Source organism: Rhinolophus sinicus, chromosome 3, assembly GCF_057876585.1.
Source record: "Rhinolophus sinicus isolate RSI-liver-muscle chromosome 3, RSI-T2T, whole genome shotgun sequence".
NCBI lineage: Eukaryota > Metazoa > Chordata > Mammalia > Chiroptera > Rhinolophidae > Rhinolophus > Rhinolophus sinicus.
The window spans coordinates 155039422-155062342 of NC_142503.1; the positions used below are offsets into that span (position 1 = coordinate 155039422).

A 22921-nucleotide genomic window follows, 5' to 3' on the forward strand; every position below is an offset into this window, starting at 1 on the left:
ACAGAGTCTGACTGAAAGACTGTCTTGGTGGCTCTTCCAGGTGTGTTCCATGTCACACTGATGTCTCTTTCCTCACATGGCTGAGTGGCCAGTTCCTGCTCAGGCTGTTCAATGTCTTCTGCTTCTCTATTCTTTTCAGGCCTTGTTTCTTCTTCATGTGCAAATTGGTCCTTATTTTCTTTGTCCACTGCTGCTTTTAATTTTGGGTGGTTTTTGTGATCTCACAGAGGTGTTGTTTTCATAGCACTGATGAGTAAAGATGATTTGCATTGGAAAAAAGTAACATTCTTTGAGTATCATTTAGCATAGTATCTCCATTCAGCACCTAGGAATACGTTTTATCCACTGCTTCCAATATTTATAATTTGAAAGGGGAGAAAAACCCACCCTGTTTTCAAGTTGATTGATCAGCCTGGCCTTCCTCAGCAACCGCAGCTTGATTCCGTGCAGCGCCAGGCTGTGCTTGGAGGACGTGCTAGGAGTTCTGGCATTTAGCGACCTGCAGGCTCCATGCCCGCTTTTCACCAGTATGCTCCTCACTGCTGGGACCACTTGCACCAGTTCCCTCTTCTGCAGAGAATCAGAATGTTGCTATCAGGGCTGCTGCATTGCATAGTTTCTGGGGGACTTGCTCACATTGTAATGGGTTTTAGTGAAATACTCTGAAGTTTTCCAACACTATTCCTGAAACAGGTTTTAGCCAAATTTCCCAGAACCTGACTTATTTTATGCATAAAAGTTTCTAATACTTGGACCAAGAAGCCAGTAGTCCACTGGTGGTCACATCCTGCCTCTGGGCAGCTAAGGCTGGGCCCGGGCTTTGGGAAGTTCTCCTCCGTCCGTTGCTGCCACCACCCAGCAGCAGCCCTTGGCTCTCTCTGGCATGGTCAGAGATGCTCTGAGGTTGTCAGCGGAAGCCAGATGGTAGCAGTTTTCATGCTGGCAGGATCCAGCATTAGAATTAGTTGCTATCTTAGACTGTTTGCAAGGACAGAAAAGTAGATACCAGGAATGAGGGAGAAAGAGACAGATGTGAAAATGAGATTTATGAACCTGTGTGCTAGAGCATTTGAGTTACATTCAGGAAGAATAAAAGAACCAAACAGTAAATGTAGCCTCTTAAAGATAACGCTGAAACATTTTGGTTAGAAATAGGTTAGATTGAAACGTTCTGTACCAAGAGAATTGGACTTAAAAGATTATTAGAAGAGGAAGTCCATTATCAAACTAGACAGCGACAATTTCACAGATATACAATACTTACTAGAATTGTTCAGCTTCCGATTAATGATCCAAAACATTAGAAATTATGAATGTTCCTTTCATTAATCCGGATTATAAACTAATTTTGATATTCTTATGGTTAATTTAGAGAAGATTTCTTTTTCTCCTTTTAAGAATATTAGAGCAAATCAAACTTTAGGATTAGAGTCACTGAAGGACTTTTCCAAAAAAATTAGTTTCAGGTGTACAAAGCAACACAATAGACATTTATACCCCTCGTAAAGTGATAACACCCCTCCCCCAAGCTACTACCCCTCTGACATCTAACTGTTACAATACCATTGGCTATCTACTGAAGGACTTTTTGAATTTTATATTTAGGAACATAAATGTGAAAGGTTTTGTAATTAAACGATAGTACCCTAGAGATACTGTTAGCAAATCTTCATTTCTAGTTAGTGTTAATTCCATTTATTAGAAGTATCAAAATGTATGTATGTAGGAGTATCGAGCATGTAGGTAGCTCTAGCTACAGGTTTGTGGCAGAATAATTTACATACCCATGTCTCAGTGTCTGGTGGGCCTATAACCAATTGCAAAGGGAATACACAATAAATCCCAGTATCCTAAGTAGCGCAGTGCAGTAGTAAAAGCTTATGAGGACCAGAAGCCAGCCAGAAACTAGTGTTAGCTGACTAAGCAGTCAAGTGGAGATGTACGATGCTGTAATAAATGTTGAAGCTTTCCCCGTTAGATGTTAATAAGACAGTAAACTGACAGATGGGCCCTGTGTTTTGTACATCACGACAGCCCCAGAGCTAGAGCAGTGCCTGACTTAGACAGAGGCATTGACTTTCCTTTGGAGATAGGAGCGATCCATCAGAGATACTTTTTAGCAGGAGAGGACCCTGCAAACAGAAATATGGATCTGGAATTTGGGGGGGGAAAGGTCAGGGCTAGTGATATCTTGAGGCTGCTTGTCTGAAACACAGAATAATGCTCTTTTGAATGAGAATGAACTGAAAATTCCATAAGTAAGAGCATTTTTCAAGTAGCTGAACTCCAGGACTTGACCATAGGAGCCTGACTGCCTAGATCAATATTCGTGGTAATGCAAAGAGAGAAGGGCAAACAAGCTGACAAAGAGAGGACACATTAATGGTGTCATTGCTTTTTCTTGACATCTGATTGACATCTAGGATTTAGAAGAACCTTCGTATGTGAACATTTATGCCTATGCAGATTACAGATTCTACCCTGGTCTTTCTTGACATAAACTTAATTCCTGAGTGTCTTCAGTGGTCTCAACGACATCGTCACATCACCATACGTTACCTTCAGGGCAACTTCCCTTTCCAGGATCATTACTTGGATCAAAATACATCATGTTAGTTTAGTCTGTCATTGTCCCAAAGTTTTAAAAAATCCCTCTTCTACTTTAAAGTATTTACCATCATTACAGAAATGATGGCATGCTATCACTAGATGTAACAACTTGCTTTCTTCCAACCATGACAGTTACGTCTTTTTAATATTGTTTTGGAAACAAAAACTCACAGACACAGACAATAGTTTAGTGGTTACCAGAGGGTGGGGGGAGGGAGGTGGTAGGTGAGGGTAAAAGGGATCAAATACATGGTGATGGAAGGAGAACTGACTCTGGGTGGTGAACACACAATGGGATTTATAGATGATGTAATACAGAGTTGTACACCTGAAATCTATGTAACTTTACTAACAATTGTCACACCAATAAACTTTAATTAAAATAATAATATTGTCTTGTGTGTTTTTGACTTTGTGTAAGTAAAATAATAGCTGTTTTTCCTCAGTATACTACCCCCCAACATTATATTCTTGAGATCGTGTATATTGTAGATCCATGTGTACACGCACCATAGTTTGTCTATTCTGGAAATGATGGACACTTTTTGTTATTACAAATAATGCTGATATAAATATTCTTGTGTATATATATCTCCTTGTGCAAATATATGAGAGTTTTTCTAGAGCAGTGGTTCTCAGACTTAACTGCATCAGAGTCAACTGGAGGATTTTAAACAGATTGCTGGGCTCATTGTCTGGTTCTGGAAGTCTGGGGTGGGTCACCTTAATTTGCATTTCTAACAAGTTCTTAAGTGCTAGTGATCTGCTTCAGAGTATAGACCTAGCCGCTGAATTGGTGGAGTGAAATAGTGTGCCAATTTTTAACTTTCCTAGGTAATGCTGGATTGTTTCCTACTAGCAGTGTGAAAGATAATTATTAGATTTGAATTTTTGCCAGACTGGTGGGTATTAATGGTCTCTTATTAGATGGTCAAAAAGGAAAAATTGTATGCTGGTTTTTTTCATGTTAAAACTTTCAGAATATGTGGAACTTAACCATTTAAATAAAGAATGTTGTCCAAGATACACACACACACACACACACACACACACAATTCCACAGAAAAACTTGTGTGTGCTAATCAAATTGAATTTCAGTTGCTTAAGAAGAATCTTAGATAATTATTACAATGTTTAATATTTTTATTCTTCCATTGGCCTTTAAAAAAAAAGATCCAAAGAGAAATTCCACTTTAGTGAAAAGACTTGTGTAAACTGAAGCTACTCCTTTTAATTGAGAATAGTCTTAACTAGTAGAGAAGGCTAATTCAGAAAAAGCTGATTAGGTATCACAATAGTTTCATTGCATTCCTGAGAGAAACTCCTTGAAAGCCAGATTCAAGCTGACTTTTAACAGGTTCACATCCTAGAGAAGCTGCTGCAGACCTGAACTCTTGTTCAGAAATGTTGCTTTCCGTGTTCACGTTTGAGCAAATGTGTGTCAAGGTTCTGCTTCTGTCAGATGGTAGTTAAGCTCTCAGTGATGTGATGTGCCCCACGAGCCTGTATATCATGACTGCGTGCTCAGTGGGCTTTGGCGTCTGCTGTCCACAGGACCGGGCACTAACCGATGACTGTCTTTCAGCTTTCATGACGCTGGTTATCATATTGCTGCACATTTTCTGGGGCATTGTATTTTTTGACGGCTGTGAGAAGAAAAAGTGGTACACCCTTCTTGTAGTTCTTCTGACCCACGTGCTGGTGTCAGCCTTGGTAAGTATTGCCACCTTGCTCAAACCGTGTTTTTTATTGGAACGTAAGTCCACATATCTAAATGTAAATGAAATACATGCTTGTGGGAAAATGAGGAAATTTAGAAAAGTTGTTTAAAAGAATGAATGAATGAATGAATGATAAGTTGTCTAAATCTTACTACAGAAAGATAACTTGTTGGTTGAGCTCATTAAAGATTTTTTTCTAGTGTTTTTTTTTAAAGATTTTATTGGGGAAGGGGAACAGGATTTTATTGGGGAACAGTGTGTACTTCCAGGACCTTTTTTTTTTTTTCCCAAGTCAAGTTGTTGTCCTTTCAATCTTAGTTGTGGAGGGCGCAGCTCAGCTCCAGGTCCACTTGCCATTGCTAGGTGCAGAGGGCGCAGCCCACCATCCCTTGTGGGAGTCGAATTGACAACCTTGTGGTTGAGAGCCCACTGGCCCATGTGGGAATCGAACCGGCAGCCTTCGGAGTTAGGAGCACGGAGCTCCAACTGCCTGAGCCACGGGGCCAACCCCTCTAGTGTCTTTCTTTTAATGGATATGGTTAAACCAGGAATAGTCTTGCATTATGCTTATGTTATGTGACACATCTTAAACAACTTCCATGTTCTGATAAATCCTTTTCATATATACATTTTAATGGCATTATATCGTTACATAAAAATTACAGTTTGCTTAACTGATCACTTATATTTCTACTTTTGGTTATTGTAATGCTGTCTTGGACAACTTTGTATATGAAACTTTTTCAATATGTTGTTTAGATTCCACGGAATAGAATTATGAAGTCAAATGGTGTGAATATTTTTAAAGTCCTTGACGAAAATTGCTAAATACTTTCCACAAGGGTTGTATCATTTTTTACTCTATCTGATTGATAACAAGAGTGCCCATTTCACTCCCTCCTCTCTTGACATTATAATAATGCCAGTCTTTAAAATAAATAATGTTTAAAAAGAAAACTTGACTAGATAAATTTTTAAGTGCTATGGAATGCTTTGGTTCTGACTTTTTTTTTAATTTGTGAGATATTTGAATTAGAATTCTCCTCACCACTGCCTTGTCCAAACCCTTATCATGTCTCATCTAAAGTATTTTAAAGGTTCCTTCTGATAGTCTTCTGGCTCATGTTTCTCTCCTCTCCATCCATTTAGAGTTTATGTCAGGTTGTCTTATGCTGGCTGGGCTCCTTCTTCTCCGATCCAGCCAAAATGCAGTTTTATTGCCTCTTCTACCAAAAACCTTTCAGTGGTGGTGGGTAACTAAAGTTACCTTGAATATGATGGATGGCAGCTATGTAAAGCCAAATCTTCATGAAAAAGACTTGAAAGAGAACGCATTCAAATATTAACAGCTTTTATCTCTGGATGGATTCTTTTATTCTTTATAGTCTTTGGCATGTTCCAAATTTTCTACAACATACACTTTTATAATCAGAAAGGAAGTTACATGAAAGAGCAAATGTTCTTATGGATTCAACTATTTGTTCATTAGACAAATATTTATTGAGTGACAAATATTTATAAATATGTCTATGTATTACGTTCCAGGCCCTGTTGCAGGTGAACAAAACGAAGATCCCTGCCTTGACAATCTAGTGGGGAGAGAGAGAGACAATAAGCAATAGACATAATAAAAATTATACAGTAGGTTAGAAATTGACCAGTGCTATGGAAGAAAGGAAAAGTCGAGCAGGTTAAAAGGGATCTAGAGTGTGGGGGATGGAAGGATGTTGAATATTTGAAGTCGGTAGTGAGAGTAGGCTTCATCGTAAAGGGGGTACTTGAGCAAAGGCGTGACGTTAGAGTTGGTCACGTGGCTGTCTGGAGACAGAGTACCCTGGACTGAACAGCAAGGGCCAAAGGCTGGGCATGTCTTCGTGTGTTTATTGGCCTTTTGGGTTATCCTTTTGTAAAATGTGCAAGTCTTTTGCCCATCATTCTATTGGATTGTCTGTCTTTTTCATTTTGATTTTTCGGGGTTCTTTATATATTCTTTGTTTAAAAGAGGCCTTTGGCAGATGTATGTATTGCAAATAACTTCTTCTATTATGTGGTTTGTCTTTGTTCTTCTACTGTCTTTTTATGAACAAAACTTATGTATTGTAGTCTAATCAAGTTTTTCTTTATGGCTTGGATTTAAAATTCAGTGAATTTTAGGTATAGAATTATTCTAAAGTAGAATCCAGAAAACGTTCAATCCCTGCCATACCCACAGATGCCTCTTGAGAAAAGCATTCTTTCTACATAAAGTGCTACCTGCAAAACCCGCCTGTTTCCCTGGCCAGAGCCGATAGGCAGGGTGGGTGCCTTACCCAGGCACGAGTGCAGGTAGGGTGAGGGGAAGGAAAGTAAGAAGCCTTGGAGGCTCTTCCTTTATTCCTGGTAGACAGAGGGATACAGTGAGAAACTGACCCAATCAGATCGTCCCCTTTTGTTAAGTGTAAATGCTAGGCTAGATGGGAACCTGTCGCCCCACCTTATCCGGGCCCAGCAGAGGAAGTATCCCTCCTTCTGTGAAAGGTCAGTCCTTTCTTTGGGCTCTACACCTAATCTTTCCTGCTTAAGGATGTCAGTCCCTTGATTGTGTCCTCTCCTTTCCCGCTCTCCATCAGCATACAGACATACCTTACATAAAACTCTTCATTATTGCCTCTTCCCCTTCTAGGCACCCCCCCCCTTTTTCCTGTTCCTCATCGCAGAAAAACTTCTCAGAGTTGTCTGCACAAATTCTGTCTCCACTTCTTCGCCTCTCATACTTCTGGTCCAATCTGGCTTCTATAGCCACCCTTTTAAAACCACACTTGTCAAGGTCAAAAAGGATCTCCATTTCTCCAGATCTAATGGACATTGTTCTTTTTTCATCTCAGCAGCCTTTGAAAAGAAGTCTTGTCAGTTCTTATCATCCCCTCCCCATCTCTGCCTCCACCACCCTGGCCTAAGTCACCATGCCGTGCTCCCCTCGTCCAGTACATAATCTTGCTCACTAGTCTCGCTGCTTCGCCAGAGGCTCCTTTAATTTTTCTCTGTAGTTTTAAAAATCTGAAGTCATTCAGCTCCTCTAGCTAAACCCCTCTGTGACCTTCCATTGCGCTGAGTATAAAATCCACACTCCTCACAACATGCTTCGTAGCTGGCCCTGCCTTCTCCTCTGACCTCCTCTCACGTGCTGCCCCTCCAGCCCTACCCGTGATTGAGGTGACGTCTCAGGTTCTCAGCGGCACTGAGCTCCTTTGGTTCCCTCCCTCAGTCTACACAAGGCTGGCTCATTGGTCCTCCCTGGGGCTTTCCCTGACTACCCGAGGTAGATCACCTTGTTCTTAGCTGTTCTAGCACCCTCACAATTACAGTTGTTCTGTCCTAGCAGTCATCACAACTCGTAATTATTTCATTAATTTGTTTCTTCATTCATGGCCTGTCCCCCTTGCTGGTATATAACCCCCATTAGCATAGACACTTTGTTCTTTACTGTTGTATGACACAGCACCTCTTGGCATCCCATCAGTATTTTTGTTTTTCTAGACTTGACTCCAAGAGGCAGATAAGTTTCAATTGGGCTCTATTTTTGTGCTTGTTCCTTTTCAGGGCGTGTTTTTCTTATGATGGAAGTCAAAACTCTTAAGAAGCCAGGTATTTCCATGCTCATATTTGGTTGTACTTGGTGTATATTATATTCACTTGCCTTGCACTGCTCAAAGGAAGACAAAGGGCCAAATCATAATTGAGTGAGTCACAAGGAAAAGACCCTCGCAAATAATGCTACTATGTGAGGATGTAAAGAGATGAGAACATCATATCATAGGAGTTTGAATAGAAAAGCAGGGACCAGGTACTGTAGACTTTGGCAGGCCAGTGTAAATATTTTGCATAATACTCTAAGGCTGTTAAGCAGGAGCATAACCTAATCAGATTAGGGTTTTGCAAAGATCCCTTGGACTGCCTTTTGGAGGCTGGATCACAGCACTATCACTGACTGCATAAGTGAAGCAGTTAGACCAACAGGGAAGTGAGTGCAGGAGTCCAGATTAGAGATGGCTGACTTGGTCTAGAGAGGTGTCCTGTTATTTATCATTTGCCCCCAGGTCCGTTTGCCACCTTCATCTGCCCTACTCTGTTGCCTAGGAAACGAACCCATTCAGATTGCATCATACAGGCTTCGCTGCTTATTCTCTTCCAGTTGTGTTTGATCCAAAAAACAACGTGGTAAAAGAAAACACAAAGAGAAGAGTCTGTCTTCCCTCTGCTCCCTCCCTGCTTCAGTACAGAAGTGTGAGAGGTGGCAATTGCAGCCTTACCTGGGAGCCCCTCTTTCAGGAGTCCAGCTTTCACTGGGTTTCAGAACATTTCTTCCTCTTGACAATTCAAGTCTGGATATGGTCATCACGTACTGCTCGGGATGGTCCTGGATGGCCCAGTATCCCTCAGAGGCTACTGTAGTCTATTTAACCTTGAAATTGTTCCTTTATTCTCTCAATTTTAACACGTTTAAGTGGATTTCTCTTCCTTTTCAAAATCCTGCCAGATATATGTTAATTATGAAGATAAAAAGGAGACCAATTTGGGATATTTAGAAGTTTACCTCAGCAGAACTGACTGGTAGATTGGAAGTTAGGGAGTGGGGGTAAGAGAAGAATGAAAGCGAACTCCTAGCATTCTGGCTTAAACTATTGGATGGATGTATTTTCAGTATTTTTCAAAATGAACTTTTGGAACCCACAGCAACCCAAATTCTAGGAGCCGATTAAGTAACACAGAAATGATTATAAGCGGGGCCCACGTTATGTAACACGTATCTTCTCTGGGATATTCCCTTAGGTTCCGGCTTCTGGTGACCTTGTAGGGTTGCCACTCGGACATTGTCCATTGACTAGTTTAGTCGTGTGTGTCTGTGGTTCCAGTGCTCCTTCCACATGACACACATTGTCGTGTTTGGTGAAACGCACCCAACTATGAGAAGTAGTCCATCTTTTCCTCTATCTTTGCTTCCTTCCCATGTTTCATAAGCTTGTTGTGACACCCAAGCTGACGCCTTTTTCCTTTGCAGACCTTTGTCAGTCCGCATTATGGAATAAGCCTGGTGGCGGCATACGTGGTCGTGGTGCCCATGGGCATCTGGGCGTTCTTCGTGGCCGGAGGCAGCTGCCGGAGCCTGAGGCTGTGCCTGCTCTGTCAGGACAAGGACTTCCTCCTTTCCAGCCAGCACTCCAGATAACCTCCCGCACCAGCACCTCCCCAGCAGGAAGCTGCGTCTTTACAGGAAGCGCAACTGTGCCTTTTTCTCAAAATCCCTTTTCCTGGTGGAATTTAGAAAAAAACAAAGCTGTCTAGATACGATATGGCTTTCGTGCAACAGCTCTCTGAAAGGCATGCATCAGTCGTGCGCCGCCTGTTTGCACAGGAGAACATAGAGAATACTGATTTCTGGGCTCCACCCTGCAGATTTCATCGGTCTGGGCATTTGGTAATTTTGCAAAGCTTCCTACGTGGCTCTGATGTGCAGCCAGGTTGAGAATCATCAGTGTCCGTATAGGAACTTCTGAGGCCACTGTAAGTAAGAATCAGATGTTTAGCTCTTTCCTAACTCACCATGTGCTGAGCAAGTAAATATCTGTCAGAACCTGGTTAGCCTTTGTCTTTTTCAGTTCTGAAGGCACGAAAGGCTAAAGGGCTAGCGTCTCTGTGAACTGCGTTCGTGCACTTCACTGTGCCCTGTTTTATGAGAACGTGGGAGACTGTGCTTCTAAATGCAATAATAATAAATTGCACTGACTTACTATGATAATTTAGCCAAAGTAAGCTATTGAATAATAAGCTGTTTTTGCCTGTAGTTTTTCTATTCTAGATGTTGCTTTTTGAGGCATTACTTGTTTTTGCGCATAGATTCAGTTTCTTTAACCAAAAACCAATTGTTTTCTGACTTCCTGGGAAGCTATTATAAAACCAGGAATTTTTGTGCCATTCTATAAGTCTCCGCTGGGTTTAGGGCTTTCCACGGGCTCTGCCCCACAGCAGTGCTTACCCGCCGAGTGCTAGTTGCCGGACTAGTTGAGGTGAATCCCGTTATCCCATCTCTGAGCCGCTCTGAGGGCTGTGTGGAGTGATGTACCCTGGGACAGGCTGCACTGGAGCTGGAGGAAGTTTACAAGGAAAACAAGCCAAAAGGGTGGCGTTGGCACTTTTAATCTGCTCCTGTGATACTAACCAGCACTTCCCCCTAAATGGTGTAGTGGAACATTGGAAATGTGTCTTAAACTGCCAAACCCATGCTTTTACATAATCCGTATAGTCTTTGGATCTGAGAAATATCTTTGGGTTTTGGTAGCAGATACAGCACTCCCTTTATAGGAATACCCAAGGTGTTTGTTCAGCTTCTAAACAACCCTTTTGATTTTCTTTATAACGAAGAAATGCCAGTGATTTGTGCCTTCACTCACTAGAAAGTGTTCCCAGTTGATGGCTTTTAGGAAGCTGACAGTGTGAAATGGAAATTTCTTACACAAAGTGAATCCCACATGTGTAGTAGGAACATCCAAAATAAATAGGAGCCGCAATGGGCAGGCTCGCCAGTGACATAAGTGATGGAAGAACTTGACAGCACTGTAGTGGGAAAGAGTAGGACCGTGTTCACAGTGAAACGCGGCCAGCGTTTTGGGCTGCCCACTCATCACTGGGGCTGGCCAGGGACCAGAACCTTACACGGGAACGAGACCTTTCTCAGCAAAATCCCCTCCCATGTTTACATAACTACAATTGCCTGCTCTAGGGATTCAGGAGCGGTAAGGTTTCTAGCAAGGCTGTGAACAGTCTCATGAGCAACTGTAGTTATTCCCCTGAAGTCTACTTTAGTCCTAATACCAGTGCTTGCGCTGGGGTCTGCAGTTCTCCACCTTTATACAGATTTTCCCTAGACTAGAAGAGTCATAGGCAAAGTCAAGGACATGGAGACTAAACAGTGAGACTTACTGTGCAGAGCTGAGTGGAACAAGATCCCACTGAACTGGGCTTACTCCTGGTGGAACACGGTGTTCCACGTTTGATGCACAGGATAAGAAAAGTACATAGTAGTTATTACTATTGACTTACAAATCTCTCTACTGATCTGTAAAGTGTAGAAAAATCTGAGACTATTAATATTACTCCTACTTGAGCTCTGAGGACGTCCTCTGTGCATTAATAGTGTAATATTAAGGAAAGAAGCTGGGATATTGTAAAATCTCATTTATAAAAGCTCAGGCGAGAAGAAAATTGATGGTGAGATTGTTGTCTTAGTTCAGGCAGTTATTTCCTAGTCCTTGATTGCCTGTGAATGAAGGAACTTTGTAATCCCCATTTCTCCTCGAATGGGGGCCCCGCCACGTTAGGTTGGGCACTGTTGGTGCAAAGAGCCTTCCAGCCTTGCTTTGCCTGGTGCCAAGGAAGCCCAGAGGGAGAGAACAGTCTTCCTCCATTGCTGTGTGTAGATTGAGGTACAATTTGTTGTTGTTCCCGTATTCTGAGCTTTCTGAGCCCTGATAGTATTCGGAGAGGAAGAGCTGGTGTTGAAGTCACGTGTTCTCCTCCAACAGGGCTCTCAGTTTGGAGGGAAATGTGGGTACAGCACAGTTGACCTTGGAATGCGAATACTGTTGCCGCGCTGAAATATGTTGCCACGTGAATAATAGAGACTGATTGTCTTGCTCTCTAATAAATTTGTATTTATCTTTAATTCATTTGAATTAGTAGTTGTAACTGGGGACGTTTTTGTTACTTAGATCCTGGCCTGCCTCCCTGGCAGTATAGTCTCTTGTAGTGCATCTTAATGGAAAGGTGGCTGAAAGAAAGAAATGATGGTATCTGCGGACTGCATAGAAAACGTCTTTTGTTCCCAGTGTTAATATCTTTATTCTCAAGCACATGTCACCGTGTGCTGAGAGTGGCAGCTTCACTCCAAAATGCTAGCTATTCTGATCCGCAGAGTTGATAGCACTGCCAAGCATTCCTCGAGAGTGCTGCGTTTTGTTCGCTGCGTTTTTCCCGGGCCCCACCATTCCTGCCTCCAGGTAGACGGAGTAGATGTCACAGCAAAACAATTTTAAAGTCTTTTCTTTGCTTAGAGCATTTTGTTTATGATTGCAGTGTTTACATTCCTCCTTTAGTAAAAGGCTTTTTACTTCATTCTGTTAAAATTTAGTGTTAAAAGAGGGGGGTACTGTATGTACATACAACATGTATCATTTTATATGTTATATTGTTATGTCATATATACTTGCAATACCAGACCTTGCATTCAATGCTTAATGCAATAGACTCTTTCCAGACCCGTATTTTTCAGTGAACAATAAAAAGATTGTTTGGCACTGCTTGTTTCCCGTGTTTCCTCTTCTTTCGAATAATGTATCCTTTGGTATCTGTTATTCCAGTTTTTGTCTCTTATAAAACTTGGCTATACATTCTATTGTTTATGACTGCTCAGCTCTGAGACTTTTTCCAAAGAGAAATCTTTGCTTTCTGATTTAAAATCGTAAGGCGTATTTCATTTCTGTGTTCAGAAACAATTTGGTGCAGAGAAATTCCTTGAGGTCTCTTAAACCAAGTGGAGCAGAATCCTCACAGATCCTGGACCTGCACCTTGAAAAATCTAATTGTAAATTAGTGAATTTATGAAGCATCATCTAATAGTGACTAAAGATGGGCATCGGCTGACAAGGAGAGTACAGTACGGTTTCTCCCCAGAGGCCGTGAGTAGCCTGTAGAGCCCTTTGTTTTGTTTTTCCTCATTGAGGAGACAGTGCAGCTAAGTGGCCGAGCCTGGTCTTTGTCATCAGCTCTCCAGAGAATCATTATGACATGAAACTCAAAAACCTCTTCACTCTGGTTCGACATGCGGCTGCTCTGGGTTTATGTTGACGGTGCTATTGGGTGAAATATCCACGGGGACCAAGGGCTCTCTGCTCCTAACTTGTAAGTCAGTGGAAACAGTGTGTATTCCTCAGGTAATAGCCCCGATTAGTGTACAATTTTGTCAGCCTTTCTTCCATACTGAAATTGTGGCTCTAGTTTAATTATTCTTTGTTTGGTATTTAGTTGGAACAGGGATTTCCCCGTGACCAGCTTAACACGTGAGAAACCTCCAATGGAAGGAAGTGTATATTTTACCTTCACTTCATTGAAAATGCTGAATAGAAGGAACCACTCAACTGGCTTATGGTCTCAGTCTCAGTAAAAGAATTGGGGGTTTGACACATTCTGAGGTGATCATAGTAATAGTTTCTGAGCCCTGAGCAGGTCCCGGCTTTAAGTCTCAAGAATTTGTAGGTGGTACTTGTTGTTTAAGTGTGGATCCCTTTAAACCTTGCTTCTACTCGTAATAAAACCATACATTTTTCAGTGCTTGGGCAGAATCAGAGGTGGAGTTTACAGTGTTTACTCAGTGCTTACCATGGGTGGAAAATAACAAGATGGTGGCGATCTCTGTCCTCAGAGACCATCTAATCTAACTGCCCAGATTAAAACATGTAAGTATTATTTAAAGGCAACTACTAAATGCACTACAGAGTCTGAAATAATATAGAATAGCTTGAGTACATAGATGACACTTAAAATGTTAGGAGTGGATTAAGGGCACATAGGAAATGGATGTAGATAAGAGGAAAAGGTGGAGACTGGGGACTGAGCCCTCCGTCACCGCAACTGAAAGGTTGGAAAGGGGAGGTGGCGTCCCCAGTGAGGAAAGAAGGAAAACCAGGAGAGAGTGGTGGCCTGAGAGCCACGGGAAAGTATGTCAAATGCTGCAGAATAATGAGTAAGATGAGGAGTGAGAACTGATCGTTGCATATGGAGAGATGGCATTTGCTGGGTGACCTTGATAAAAGCAATTTCAGTGGAGGGGTGAATACCTAAACGCAATGGATTGTAGAGCTTGGGAGATAAGGGAGTGGACACAACATATGGAGTACAGGTAACCATCTAATTATAGTAGGGGGATGGTGTGACAGCCTGAGGAGGACATGGGGAAAGAGAGCATTTTTCTTTTTTCCGCCTATAACACAGCATTATAACCGCATGTTTGTGATTCAGTGGAAAGGGAAATAATTGATGACGCAGTGGGGGTGGGGGGAGAGGATAGTTGCTAAAGCAAAGTTCCCACGGAGGGAACAGAGTGGGAAATTTTGAGTATCGTGTGCTTGTATTAGATAAGTGAAAGTGTTTAACATCGATGACATAAGCTTATCCTTAAGAAACTAGAAAAAGAAGAGCAAACTAAAGCTAAAATAAGCAGAAGAAAGGAAGTAGTGAAGAGAAGAGCAAAAATCAAACAGAAAGCAGAAAAACACAATGGAGAAAATCAATGAAACAAAAATCTGGTTCTTTGAGAAAAATCAATACACTTGGTAAAGCTCTGGCAGATTGATAAGGAAAAAAGAAAGAGGGCACAAATTATAAGTATCAGGAATGGGAGGAAACATCCCTATAGATCCTGCATTATTACATAAAAAGGGAATGTTACAAAAAATGTCAATAAATTAGAGACTTAAGTGAAATAAATGGACAAATTTCTTTTAAAAAACAAAGCTCACTGAAAACGAAATAAAAACTCTGTATGTCTCTATATTTCTTCAGGCTGTGTTTTTTCTTGCCTTTAACATGCCTTCTAATAATTGTATTTACTGAAGAAAATAGATGTTTAGTGTAAGTTTTGTGTCACTCTGGGCAAGCGTTGGACTGTACTGAATGTTTGCTGCAGCTCTAAATGCCAGAGCCTTCACATTCCTCTGGCACCCTTGTTTCTGTCTCCACTTCTGACTCTGGCCTTCCCTATGTGCTCCTCCTCAAAGACTTGTAGCTGTAACCCACTGTTATTATATTGTAGGCCTGTTGGTGTGGCAGTAAGATGAGGGAGAGGGGACATATCCTATAACCTTAAATTAAATCTCAATGTTTTAGTGGGCTTGCATACCTCAACTAAGCGTCTCTTAGCTTTTTCACCTCTTGAGACAGGAAGGTTAAATGGGGCTGGAATGGCAGAACTGTCCTCCCCCAGGTGAGATGAGGCTGTTGTAAGGTCTTTTCCCCTAGAGAACAGGTCTTTGTTGTGGAGAACACTGGGTGGGTTTACAATGATTACTCTTACTCTCTCTACTAGTAGAATCTGGTTGGGTTCCTGGAGGTAAAACCTACAAAGTGTGGGGCTCCTAAGACTGTGTGCTAGTCTTACTCACTCTTACACTGTTCCAAACTCACACTCCAGCAGTTTGTCAAAATTAGCATCTAACTGTCCCTGCCACTTTATGGCTCTGCTCTAGTGGCATTTGCTCTAGGTAAGCAAATCTTAGCTAGACTCTGGATTCACCTGTCTCTCCACATTTCAGGGTAATGGCTTTCCCTGAGACCTCAGTTTTCTAATGGGTGCAAGAAAAATGATTGATTTTTCAGTTTGTTTAGTGTTTTCTTGTAAGTGTGGGAGTGACAACTTCCAAGCTCTTTGCATGTTGGAGTTAACTAGAAATTCCCTATGCTATTAAAGAAATTGAATTTGTGGTTCATAAAGAATATTCCTAGAAGGCTTTACAGAAGAATTCTGCCAAACATTAAAAAGGAAAGAGAGAAAATACCAATTCTACACAGGCTCTTCTAGAAAATAGAAGCGATGATACACTTTCCAATTCATTTTATGAGCATTTCCAAGCATTACCTTGATAACAAATCCAGACAAAGGTATTATAAGGAGTAAAAAGCACTACAGACCAATATCTATCATGAATATACATGCAAAAATCCTCAACAATGTTTTAGCAAATTAAATCCAGTAATATATAAAAGGTATAATACACATGACCAAGTAGAATTTATCCCAATAACACAAGATTAGTTTAACATACAAATGTCATTCAGTTCACCATATTAACAGACTAAAACAAACAAACATGATGATATCAATAATGCAAAAAAAAGGTTTTAAAATCTAACACCCATTTTTTATTTTTAAAAAAAACCTCAACAAACTAGGAATAGAATATGAAGGAATTTCTCTAACCTGAAAAGGGGACATCCATGTAAAACCTATAGCAAGGTCATACTTAATTACACAAGACTGAATACTTTCTCCACTAAGATTGGAAACAAGGCAAGGATGTCCACTCTTACCACTTTTATTCAACATTGTATGGAGGCCCTAGCCAGTGCAAAAAGCCAAGAAAAATAAATGTCATACTGATTGGAAAGGAAGAAATAAAACTCTTTATTTTCAGATGATATGATTGTCAGCATAGAAAATCCTAAGGAAACTACAAAAAGGCAACTAGAACTAATTAGTGAATTTAGCAAGATCATAGATAGGATTCAAGGTTAACATACAAAAATCAATCCTGTGTCTATACAAGCAGCAAAGAATTGGAAATTGATTGGCTTTCTAGAACTAGTTTGCTTCTCAAACTATCTGTAGTTAAGGGCTATTTTTAGAAAAATTTCTAATCCATCACAGATCAATACTTTTGTAAAATACCACAAAAATGAATTATAAAAATGTGGTAGAACAGACATTCAAATTACAAACCCAAAATATTTGTTATTAGAGTCAAGTATAAAATTGCATTTCAGTAAATAAAACAAACATAGGAAAAAAGGAAAGAAGTATAAAAATGTACATGTTCATTGAAAATGTGTTTATAGGCAGTTAATATGGAATCCATATTACACTCAAAACTTTTTGCCATTCTGTAATAACCAAACAAAATGTGGTGAATGCAGGGGCAGCCGGATGGCTCAGTTGGTTAGAGTGCGAGCTCTGACCAACAGAGTTGCCAGTTCGATTCCCACGTGGGCCACAGAGCTGTGCCCTCCACAACTAGAGATTGAAGGACAACGACTTGGAGCTGATGGTCCCTAGAGAAACACACTGTTCCCCAATTTTTAAAAAAAAGTGAGTGCAAAAGCAATTCTCCATGTTAAATGTCTATTTAACACACTACAAAGGAATACCCAGTATATCAATATTTAAAATTTTTAATGTGATAAGTGAATTGTGTCCTGTTTGTTAATTTATCTAATCTAGATTGGATTGATAACAATGCCACTTTCAGAGAATAAAGCATATCTAAAATGTTTCTGTGTTTATCCTACTAGGTACCAAAGTATACCATAAATCTTCAATAATGGATATGGATAAAAAGTTCTAGAACAGACCCATGTATATGTGAGAACCTAGTATATAATAAAATTGTCATTTTAAATCAGTGGGAAAAAGATTTAAATGAGCTGTTTGATGATTTATTTTATTATATTTTTGGGAGTGAGGGGGTAAGTAAAGCCAAGTCCTTTCCTCACTTTTCACTATAAAACGAAATCTAGACATATTAAAAATTCAAATGCAAAAAATGAAGAAAAAAAAACTAGGAAAACATTAGAATAATTTACTAATCTTAAGGTGGAGAGTATTTCTCCACTACACCAAGGCTACAAATCACAAAGGAAAAAAATGGACAGATTTGACTACATGAAATTTAAAACTGTACAGCAAAAGATACTCTAAACAAGGCTGAGAAAAATATTTTTGGGATATATTGCAACGAGTTGTCACCTATAATACACAAGAAGCTTCTATAATTAAAAAAGATGACTTAGTAAAAAAGTGATTAAAAGACAAACAATGCACACGCACAAAGATACAACAATAAACATAAGACAAATGCTAAACCGTTAATAAAAGACACGGAAAACAAGCAAATGTTTAGATTATCAGATTGTCAAAGATGAGAAAGATTGATAATATCAAGGAGTGTTGAACATATGGTGGAAACAGCATGTTAGGAGAGAGCAAATTAGTACAACCTTTTGGGTGGTAATTTAGAAAAATCTATTGTATCTATAAAATTTTGAGATGTGCATATTTTGAACCAGGAATTTTCTAGGAATTTATCCTATAGAAATACATCCAAGCACGCAAGGATCTTGTAATAGTCTTGCAACCTTAGGGGTTTGTAACAAATGTCTATCAATAGAGCTTTGCCTCAAAGAGCAGAACACTTTAAAAAGAATGAGGATATTTGCAATATATTAGAAAACAAAAGCAAGGTCTAGACCATTCTTCCATTCAACAAATATTTCTCATGCATCGTGCTAGATACTGAGAATACCAGAGGGAAAATAGACAGGTGTGATCTTAGCCCTTATAGAGCATAAGATACGTATCCTATTAGTCCATTTTATTAAAAAATGTAAAATGAATATTAAAATGTGCACACATATACACTTAAAGTCTGCAGAGAGAAAACAATCGTTAGCAATAGCTATTTGGGGAGCTAGGATTACGGGGGACTTTTGGCTTTATACGTAATTATTTGTGTGTTTTTTCAATGAGTATATATTATTTATGTAATCAGACAAAACCATAATCGAGGCACTTTTATGATTTCTTGGTGTCTTTATTAGAAAGTATATATCATTCAAGATCTTTCTCAGTCTGATCCGAACCCCTTTTCCCTGCCTTAAATCTGCTTTTGAATAAGGAGGTATGAGAAAGAAAGTCAGTTGGAAACTACTTTGAATGATAGAAGCAAGATAAAGGAAAATGCCTCTTCCTTTATTCATAACCCTTCTGACACCAAATGTGTGGGTTTTTCCACACCAAACAATTCTCCAATTCTCGGTGGACACCAACTACGGATGTGCTGTAATTTAACTCAATTCTGACACCCACTGCCCAGAATCAGTGCAGACCCCACAGGTTAAGGGCTCAATTCCACAGAACTGCCCCCACTTCAGACACCAGTTGCAAATCCCAGGTTGTCACCTGTACTTCTCACCAACTGGTTTTAAATTGCAGGTTCCTATGACTCCCTCCTCAGGTCTGATAATTTGCTAGAACAGCTCGCAAAACTTAGGGAAACATTTACTTACATTTACCAGTTTATTATAAAGGATATTATAAAGGATATGGATGAACAGCCAGATACAGAGGTCAAGGTATGTCAAGGGGAAGGGGCACGTAGCTTCCATGGCCTTGCTAGGCACACCACCTCCACGTGTTGGAAGCTCTGTGAACCCATAGTTTAAGGGGTTTTCTTTTGGAGGTTCCATTATGTAGGCACGAGTGATTAAATCATTGACCACTGCTGATTGAACTCAATTCCCAGCCCCTCTCCCCTCCCTGGAGGTCGGGGAGCAGGGCTGAAAGTTACAACCCACTGTTCACATGGTTGGTTCCTCTGGTAACCAGCCTCCCATCCTCCATGCATCATCTCTTTAACATAAAATTAGGTACAGTTCAGGAACTTAGTAGGAATAATCTTTAGGAGCTCTGTGCCAGGAACTAGGGATGACATGTATATTTCTTAGTCTATCACAGTAGCACAGGAGATTAATCCAGATTTCACCCAGTGGCTAAGAAGGAATGATGAGCTCCTGACCATGCCTGTTCTCCACGGAAAGGATGTACCATATTCAAGACAACTTTTCTGATGGTTATGTGTTGGGTAGTTGAGAAGGAGAGAAAGGAAGATGCATGAGAGTTGCATGTCTAGGTATCTTGGGAAACTAGTTTCAACGGATGAGCTGACTGGTTGTGTTTCCTGCCTCACCAGAAGAGGCTCTGCTTCTTCCCGAGAAGCCGGCTGACTGTCCTCGCTGACACAGCATTGCCATAAAGGTCTCAGGCTGCCCTTGAACCTGTAGGCCCTGTATTTGTTGTCTTCATTGCAGGTAATTAAAAGTTAATATTTGAAGTGAGAGAACTCAAGCTGAAATAATGACTTTCACTTAGAGAATCAGGAGGTCATATCCAGCCACGTGAACAGAGATCACGCTCCTTCCTGGGCTCCCACCCGCAGGGCGAGTTCCAGGGGAGTGTGCCATCCTGGCCAGGTTTCTCCTTCTAGATAGGCCAGCAGGATAAGCTCTGAGTGGAAATGCCAGGATGGGGTAGGGTATCGTTTGCCTGTGTGTGGGCTGGTTTTTTTCCTTTTTTTAAAAAACAACTTTATTGAGTATCATTGATTAAAGATAAATGGCACATAGTTAAAGTATAAAATTTGAACGGTTTTGTCATATGTGGAAAAACTATCCGCACAGTCAAGATAATGAACACATCCATCACCTCAATTTCTCATACCCCCTTGCAATCCCTTCATTCCCCACCTCACCCCCAGGCAACCGCTGATGTGCTTTCTGTCACTATCCTTTGTACCTTTTAGAATTTTATCCAGATGGCATTATACGGTGTGTGCGTACTTATTCCTTCTCCCCAGTTCAGCCTAGGGGGAAAAAAGTTCAGTGAATGTGTCCTTGGGAATTTGCTTTGCTGAATTCAGAGGTGAGGGTAACAGCCCAGGAGCTGAGCTGACTGCTTTGCTTGCTTGTGGTTAGTCCTTGGTCAGACTTTTCCTGAACGGAGGCCAGGGTTTCGTGTTACCAATCAGATTGGAGGCAGGAGGTTGTTGTTGACTTTCCAGAAATCATTGGCACAACTGCCTTTAGCCCATGGGGTTTTCTGAGGCTGTGATTGAGATAAGCATGGCCAATTCTATTACAAGAAGGTGTTTCCATGTCACTGGAGCTCAGGAAGGTGGACCCCATGTTATTGAAGATGCTAGCATTGCAGGAGCTTTGTGACCTTGGCTGACCCCAGAGCCAGAGTCCTTGATTAGTTTCCCACTTAGAAGGTAAGGGCAGTTCTCTCTTTCCCTGGGTTGTTGGAGTGAAGGTACATTGAAACAGTCAAGGGTATACAACCAGGAGGCATTACTGAGACCCTGGTTGACCTGCAGTCATAATTTATATGCTGGCCTGATTGCAATCATTTTTTTTTTATGGTGAATAATTCCATACTACAGAGCACTTTGGCCCTTCTCTCTGCTCAGTCATTCTATAGTGAAAGGGCACGTGTAGGGCATGGTGACCCTACTCTGAGCACTGTCACACCTTCCACCCTGGGACAGTTGAATCAGAGCCAGAGGGCCATGTGTCCCTGTCAGGCCGTGTCCAATGTGGACATGGATGTCAGTGTAACAGATATGCCATAACAGTGCCCACTGCACAGGTGGTGCCTCTGTTCCCTGGCAGGCTGCCCCAGAAGTCTTGTTTCGTCTTGTAAGTAGGTCTCAAGACTTCTCCCCACACTTCGAAGAAAGGAAGGGGACTCATTCTAATGGGGGCACAGAGAACAATTCAAGAGACTCAGGTTTCAGGCCTTCCCCCTCTTCGGGCTGACCGGCTCCGGAAGAGTGGAGATAACTCGTCCTGGGCAGAAGCATTAGGATTTGGAGGCGATGGGGGAGGGGGCGGGAATCGGCAATTAGTGCCTGGCACCTGGCCAGGTCCCACAGTTAACCAGGCAAGCTTGTGCTCACAGCCCAAGCTCTGGCAGAGGCCCTGGGACACCCCAGGCTGGAGTCACTGCTGAGAACTGGGACCCCAGGCAGGGCCAAGGGGCGTGGCCAGGGCAGGGAGGGCCGGGGCGCGCCTCGTCCACGAGGGAAAGGTGTAAGGAGAGAGGAGCCGTGCCTAAGGCCTGCTGGTATGTTCTGTCTGCCCTCTTTTCTACCGCCCTCCATATGGGCCTCCCCAGATACCCCCATTCTCTGTCTTCCATCCTCTATCCCTCACCCCTCAAAGCTTTCTGCTGGGGCTTAGATTTTGGGAAAGCCCTCTAGGTTTAACCCTCCCAAAGGGTGTATCCAAGGAAAGAGTAGCGTTCTGTATGTGCACAGTGGCTGTGCTGGCTGCAGCCACACATGGAAGCTGAGCGCTTGGAATTTGCTTAATGAAACTGAGCAACTCCATTCATTTTATTTTGATAAATTTAAATTTAAGAGCTGATGCTTGATTTAGTTATTTGGAAACCTTTTATTTGGAGCAGCTCTGTGAATCTGCTTTTTCAACTGTACATTTTATGAAGGCTAAATAAGTATAGATCAAATATTTTCAGTGAGAATTTAGCATCTGAATTGAGATGTGCTAGAAGTGTAAAATACCAGATTTCAGAGTTACTGCAGAAAAAAGATTGAAAATATTTCATATCAAAATATTGATTACATGTTGAAATGATAGTGTTTTGGATCTATTGGGTTATATATAATGAATTAAAATTAATGTCAGTGGTTTCGTTTACTTTTTTTTTGGTGTGGCTACTAGAACATTAAAATGTCATATCTTGCATTATATTTTATTGTATTTCCACTGGGCTGTGCACTCTAGATTGTCCACTTGGCTGGATTTCGATGAGGAGGTGATGATCAAACTGGAGGAGAGCGTGAGTCCTTGCCACCGCCTGGCTTTCACCACCACACTCGCTGTCTGTCATCAGCCTAGATGAATGGGGAGTTCAGAGGACGGGGAGAAAGGTTGTGGAGAGAGAAGGGAGAGGACTTGTGTCGCACCTCTCTCCAGCCTAGGGTAACTGAAGTGAAAACTGGACGCTTTTCTAAATAAACAAACAGGTCTGCCTCCTTTAGCAGACCAGAATGTGAAATTTGGATTTAGACAAAAGAGGATATGGAGGGTGGTAGCATATTTTGCAAAAAGGATCCAGAATAATGTAATATAGTTGGGCAACCAAGAGAAGCTACCAGCCTACTAGGTGCAATACCTGGTACGGCAAAGAGACACAAGACCAGTTTCTATAT

At 41.2% G+C, this 22921-nt stretch overlaps 1 protein-coding gene across 4 annotated transcripts in view; it reads left to right on the forward strand.

The window, feature by feature from the left end:
- The window catches only part of APH1B (aph-1B gamma-secretase subunit), a 36367-nt gene extending 18896 nt beyond the window's left edge, over nt 1–17471 (forward strand). For 2 of the 4 annotated variants that reach the window (XM_019755376.3, XM_088797267.1), the window contains exons 5-6: nt 4196–4323; nt 9370–12661. In XM_019755376.3, the coding sequence (XP_019610935.2) occupies nt 4196–4323; nt 9370–9537 (296 nt within the window). In that variant the 3' untranslated portion in view covers nt 9538–12661. The other 2 variants (XM_074327609.2, XM_074327610.2) reach the window with 2 other exon arrangements.
- Nucleotides 17472–22921: the final 5450 nt, after the last annotated feature.